Here is a 6,817-nt window from a genome sequence, read left to right as displayed (position 1 = left end):
CAGTATGTGCTGTGTCACAAGCTAGCAGCCCTCCAGCCCTAGGGAAGGAGAGAGGATGACACCCTGAAGGGCCACAGGTTGGAGTCGAACCCATGTTCACGGCAGCAGGGACTCAGCCTTAGTACATTGGGCACCAGGTGAGCTATCAGGGCACCCCTGAATTGAGCTGAATTGTTGACATCCTTATGTCCCCACCACATCTGAAACCAAAGCTTCACTCTTTGCACAGTGTATGTCTAAATGGCTTGTACTGTTTACACAGTAGCAACACACGATGAAACACAGTACAGGAGGTTAGAGTACTCAAAAGTACCACTGTCTAAAATTCTTTTAGGGTCAATGTCTAAATATTAATATGGTATAAAGGAATATGGTCTATTAAAAACAGATATCACAAAAACATGACAGTGCTGGAAGAAGTATTCAGATCATTCAGTAAAAGTACTAATACCACACTGAAAATACTCCACTATGAGTAAAAGCCATACATTCAACCTTACTTCAGTAAAATATATACGTATTGTCTAGGGTCGCACAATTAATCATCGAAATCGATACCATATCGTGCATCCCTAGTATTGTTAGCAAAATATACTTAAGTAAGTTAGTAAGTAAAAGGAATCATAGTGCAGTAAAATGTTCCCTGTCAGTGTTTCACTATTATATCTGATGTTTTGGATTAATATTACTGCTGCATTAATGTGTATGTTGCATTTTACTGCTTTACATGATACTTTATAGGTAGTTTAATCCAGGGGTTCCTTTTCTGTAATCTACAGCAATTATAGAAACCTTTCTATATAATGCCATCCAATTTAAGGCAACCACAAACTGCAGCCTCAGAAGTATCACAGAGATATTAGGAGCTTTGCAAAAGTAATATTCGTCAAATATTTTATTGAAAAGCACATATGTCGAAAAAGCAACTTGGTTTAGGAATTTCATACCTTAACGTGATCCAGTCCACAGAAGCAGACAGAACATACAACAAATAGTGCTTTTACTTCCAGATCAGAAACACATCTTTACACCTATTTTTTACTTAGTGCTCTGTCTATTCTGTTGTTGCCAGTCTCACCTTGTTGAGCAGCATGAGCAGTGCAGAGCAAGGCCAGTAAAAAGATAAGCTGTTCCATGTTTCCTGGATGTCAGAGTTCCAGATAATTCAAAAATAGGACTTTTGCTGTCTTGATAAATATTTTAAAAGAGGTGGAGTCAGTTTCTGACCAATTGCAAAAAAGTTTATTCCAACATTTCACCTATTGATTCACTATTGAGGGACAAAGACTAAAGTTGCCTAAGTGTGTGTGGGTGTTTGTGTGGTGGGGAGGGAAGTTCCCAATCTCATTTTCATTTTTCTAATCGGTATATTAAAGGTCCAGTGTGTAACATTTGGGAGGATCTACTGCAGGGACACATAATTAATTACATTTAATCAATACATGTAACCAATTAACACCGTAGATACAATATTAGAAGTCTGTGATCTCGGTAAAGATCTTTAAATTGGCACTGTATGCAGATTTAATTTTATGATATCAGCTGTTATGTAAGAGGTGTCACCTGATGCATGTGTGTTTTGTGGTTATTGAGCAGCCATTACAACTAGCCTATGTAAGCAGTAAGTGGAAGAGCCTGTACAGCCTGAAGGCTTTACAAAGCAAATACATGAGCCATTTGTCCTGCATGTGTTTCTGGTGGATTTGTTTCAGCAGTTCACTCAATGATCCACACAAGATTTTCACTTAGTGTTTTCCATTACATGATCATATGACATCCAGCTTGTATCTGACATCATGCTACTTCTGTAATATTCCCATCATATGACAGGTTGATCACATGACTTCCAGTGGCTTCTCATAGAAATTGGTTTGATTGGCTGTGAGTCATAGTCGAGGCAGCAGCTATCTCTCTGATTGGACAGCAACCCTTCAACCCCCAGCGCTTCCTGGTTATATGCAAATGGGGAAATAAAGTTGTTTTTAAACCTGTGCTACGGTGGGAAACTCTGGCTTTATTTGACTGGGGATCAAAATGTCACCTAGAAGCGGCTGTAACCTGGTTCTGGTCGTCGTGTTCTGTCTTTTTGTGACTGCATATTGTAAGTTTCCTACTCTAGACCACATCAAACCGAAAGCCAGCGACAAGTCGCAGGGGAGAGCTGTTGTCGAGCTGCTGAAACGCCTGCTGGGGAACAGATCCACGGAGTTCATTGTGTCAGTCAACAGGAGCCTCTCCAACGACAGCCTGGATGTGTGTGAGCTCAGGTCCACTAAAAACAATAAGATAGTCGCTACAGGCAGCACTGGAGTGGCCCTGGCTTCTGGCATTTACAACTATTTGAAATATTTCTGCAACTGCCATGTTTCCTGGTCTGGTGACCAGCTGGATCTGCCCAGTCCCCTCCCAAAGCTCACCGGCGTCCTGCGCATCAACACACAGCATAGGTTAGTGACCCTTAATGTTACTATACTGGGGAAGCTATTCACGGTTAAAAGAACCATGGTCACCAGGTTTTTAATTCGGCATACATCCAGTACATCAAGCAGAGCTTATGTCATTGATATTCCGTAGAAATGGGCAACAAAGTTTGTTTCCTTCTGGAAAACGATGTGGGGGTCGAGCGCGAGCTGCGGTTCACTGCGCTCGAGTGTTTTTCTGAAGTTCGTTAATTACTGCTAGCTAAATGACTACACTGTGCATATCGAACTTAACACAATACCGTATTCATGTCTTTAGTCACTTTCTTTAAGGAGGAGCCTTTAGACCAGTGATTTTCAACCCGAGGTCCGGAGACCCCTATGGGTCCTTGAGGGTATTCCTTGGCGTCCCACGAAAAATTGTGAATACTTTCAATTCATTATTATTTATTTGGCTAAAAGTTAGCCCAAAGAGAGTGAGGGTGCGGGGACGGATTGTATCGGCTGCTCAAAACATCTAAAAAGTTGTTCTGTGCTGCCCACAAAGCATTTTCATGACGGCGCTATCAAACTTTAGGAAAGAGGATGCAATGATATGTCTCTGTTTGAATTCTATCATGGCAGTGTTTGGGGGGCATGATGTAACCCCCTCCACTGCAATACAGCACAGCAAAACCCATGGGTGCATGACAAATGAAGTGTTGTCACACATTATTTTTCATTGTCTACTGCGAGCACTATGGACACTTGTACCGCAGCCGGGCCCTTTAAAGGACCCTTCCTTTCAATTATCTGTTGTGCATTAGACCCACATCAGCTCGCCCCAGTTATGTCATGTGCACAGTAGCTAGATTGAAAAAGCCACGGCAAGAATGGCATGGCTTAGTTTTCCCATGACTATAACTTATAAGGGAGGACTGTGACTTTTATCAGATGGGCATGGAAACTGAGCAAAAAGTACCAGCCATAAATATTTTTTACTGTAATGAAACTGCCACTCGGAAAGTTATTGGTTAGATCCCCGACTCCTCCCACTAACTCACTTTGGACAGTGACACATTTTGTGTTTTGTCTTTGTTCTCCAGATGCAAGAGGTTTCAGCCTGAAACGCACTTACTCTAACCCTCATAACCCTCATTTGACGTCCAACGTGGAGCAGTATATAATATTGAGATTTCTTAACTCAGACACTGCTCTGTGACTCAAATCTTGTGATAATACACAAGAAACACAACAAGGACTAGGTGCCACTGTGACAAAAATGGAAAGCAGAATACCTATTTGCACTTATTTGGCTTTTTACAGTTGAATATAACACTGCATTTTTTTAGCCTAATGCAAATATTTTTGTCATTTAGTTTCTCTTGGTTGTCTTATAGCTTTATTTTTTATTTTATTGTTTTTTTTTTTATTTGGTATATGATCTCCTTTGAACACAATACATTTTTCAGCTATTCATTTTATAATAAACAATCTATTTTTGTTTGTATCTAGATTCCGGTATTACCAGAATGTCTGCACCTTTAGCTACTCCACTGTGTGGTGGGACTGGCCGAGATGGGAGAGAGAGATCGACTGGATGGCGCTCAATGGAATCAATCTGCCGCTGGCTTTTACTGGCCAAGAAGCTCTGTGGCAAGAGGTGTGAGCAAATATTCTGTACAAAATCTACATTAAACCACAGGAACACTGTTAAAAATCCTGTATATGTATGTATGTATATATACATATTGTGGAACAGATGTAACAGCAAATAGTTCTGTGCTTCTAAAATAGCCATGGTGGGCAGAAAATTGCTACATATTGACTTAGATGAGAAGTAGATTTATTTTTGTAGCAAGTTCATCAAGATATATGGATTATTCTCAGAGCAATAAGATGAGGAAGATACAATTAAAGAGGAAGCAATTCCAGGAGATGGGGGTCATTAAGACAAGAGCCGGAAGAGAAACTTCTAACTTCTCTAATGTGACCTTTGAATGACAAAACATAAGTTGACATGCACAGCAGCATGTGAATATCAACTTGTTAACTTTTTCTGTTCCTTTAGGTTTACAGAGCTCTTGGGTTAAACCAGTCGGAGATCGAGGAGTTCTTCTCTGGCCCAGCATTTCTTGCCTGGAACCGTATGGGAAACATGTTCCAGTTTGGAGGGCCTCTGCCGCAGTCCTGGCACGTGAACCAGCTCTACCTCCAAGTACTGAAACCTCCATGCTCGTCAATACAGTTTAAAGCCACTATGTGTAGGATCAGGACATTTCTGACTTGGGCATCACAGTGTAGGAATAAATGGGCTGAAAGCAGCATGTAGACTGCACTATTCATATTTTACAATAAACAAACCATCAGATTGAACAGTATTTTGAAATTGAAGTATAAACATCATTTACACTGTGACTGGAAGTTTTACAGGACTTGGAGTTCTTAAAGGTTAATTTCAGTTTATCACAACTTGGGTCTTATTTTTGTAGTTATTGAGGCATTTCCTATTGTTTATGATAACATTATAGTTGAAAAAGTAATACTTCTTGAAGCACATTGCTACAATTACAACAATTTCAGTGATCCAGATCATTTGGCTCAAATCAGTAATAAGAGCCGGCTTTCAGCTCCCAAACGTCTTTTCATTTAGTACAACTTCTGGCTTTTATAATTCCGCCAAAGTTGACAATATTTTGACCTATGGTTGGTATGTGTGCACATATATCACTATCAAATTATTCTATGTAATTATATAAAACCATATCATTTACCATCATCAGAATGCCATCATTTTACATTATGCTTGGTATAAAAACCTTAAGTAATGCAAGTACATTTACACATTTTTATTTATATTGAACTATGTTTTGTATGCTGGCAGCCGGTGCATTATAATGTTATTACCAAAGTGAAACATTCATGGGCTGGTTTGGAGCCAGTGCCTAATCTCAAACCTTCTTTGCCTTTCAAGAACCAAACCAACCATCTCTAAGTCAGGAAATCTGGTTCCAGCTTAGAACCAACACTGCTGGTCTAGAACCAAGAACTGCTTACAACAGGGTCTGGGTGCGCCTTGTGGCCTAACAGCTATGTATTAGCTGTTTAGCACATAGATATTAGGAACGTAACATTGAGCTAGCTAGCTTTTGGTCAGCTGCATTGCCCATTAAAGCATAGATACTAATTTCTCACATCAATATTACATTCATAACATTATTGGTAACTTTAATTACATACTAGGTTTGTAACACTGGTGTGATGTGCTCATAGAGCAGACTCATTCACAAATGATACATCATCACTACAAAAAAAGATCAACGCACCTGAAATGTTGCTAACAATTCCTCATTGTTAAGGCAGGAAGTGGTCTATAAACTGTGATGTCTGTTTTATAACAGACAGTTTGGGTCATAATTACACTGCTGTCTTTGCTTTCTATTGTAACTAAGAGATCATCTGTTTATTTGAATGAAATCCTGTCACAAGACATTTCCTTTCTTTTTGCAGTTTAAAATCTTGGAGCGAATGAGATCCTTTGGCATGGTTCCTGTGCTGCCAGCCTTCTCTGGGAACATTCCCAAGGGAATCCTCAGGTGACTCATGCTTGTTAATGTTTCAGGCTTTCTGAATGATACTGCTCTTTTCACAAGGTATCAGAGACTTAACATTGATGATTAGCGGCTTAGTTAGTAGCAACCTCAGTGTCTGAACTCAGAGTCACTCACAGGTGTGTCAAAAAAAATGTCTGGATTCCCACTCTCTTTAAGGAGAGCTCACAAATGGTCACATCTTTTATCGGAAGGCCTAGTATTGTCGCATTAAACCCCAGTTTTATTCCTCCTTTAATGATGCAGGGTTCATGATGAAGTGTCTCAGGTTCATTACAAGTCGGTAGTCAGTCTTTATCGGACACTTTAGCTGTTCTCACCACAGCTGATATTTCCACTGATGTCTCAGTAGAGCGGAGCTGCGGCGAACTGAAAATAGTTTACCACAGTTTTCCTCCAACTGTAACATTAATTTGGCTACAGCCTATATGTAACAGTTCAAATAAAGTCACATTTATTTAATTTTACAGAAAATGAATTTTCTCTAGTGTTCGCTACACATACAATTAACATTGCTGTGCATCGATTTCTCAACCACAACAATTGTAAATTTGATCATTAATAGGCTGTATATGCATGTAGATAATATATGACCATCTACAGCATTTCTACTGGCTTCTCTGAGAATTCTAATTTGTGCTTCACACAATCAAACACCCCAAACCAATAAAAAGAAAGGAACAAAAAGGAAAAAAAAGGAAAGTTGAAGCAAACAGGTAGACAGTGCAGAGACTGAAATGACTAAAATTGGTGTAATGTGTGCTCTCTTTCTGGTCGCAGTCAACACACGTGCAGCTGAGTTTTGAA

At 39.6% G+C, this 6,817-nt stretch overlaps 2 protein-coding genes across 2 annotated transcripts in view; one reads left to right on the top strand and one right to left on the bottom strand.

Annotated features, from left to right (window-relative positions):
- LOC118325342 (C-reactive protein-like) overlaps window positions 1-1,225 on the bottom strand; it is a 2,308-nt gene extending 1,083 nt beyond the window's left edge. Inside the window, exon 1 of the mRNA XM_035657973.1 lies at window positions 1,079-1,225. Within this exon, the coding sequence (XP_035513866.1) occupies window positions 1,079-1,136 (58 nt within the window). The 5' untranslated portion in view covers window positions 1,137-1,225. The remainder of the gene's footprint in view (window positions 1-1,078) is intronic.
- An 80-nt stretch (window positions 1,226-1,305) lies between these two features.
- naglu (N-acetylglucosaminidase, alpha) overlaps window positions 1,306-6,817 on the top strand; it is a 9,385-nt gene continuing 3,873 nt past the window's right edge. Inside the window, exons 1-4 of the mRNA XM_035657962.1 lie at window positions 1,306-2,447; window positions 3,915-4,062; window positions 4,471-4,617; window positions 5,910-5,995. Coding sequence (XP_035513855.1) covers window positions 2,035-2,447; window positions 3,915-4,062; window positions 4,471-4,617; window positions 5,910-5,995 — 794 coding nt within the window. The 5' untranslated portion in view covers window positions 1,306-2,034. The remainder of the gene's footprint in view (window positions 2,448-3,914; window positions 4,063-4,470; window positions 4,618-5,909; window positions 5,996-6,817) is intronic.

This window comes from Morone saxatilis, unplaced genomic scaffold, assembly GCF_004916995.1.
Source record: "Morone saxatilis isolate NCDOM2014 unplaced genomic scaffold, NCSU_SB_2.0 Contig1, whole genome shotgun sequence".
NCBI lineage: Eukaryota > Metazoa > Chordata > Actinopteri > Moronidae > Morone > Morone saxatilis.
The sequence above is the reverse complement of the archived record's forward strand: the minus strand, read 5'-3'. Positions and strand labels throughout refer to the sequence as shown.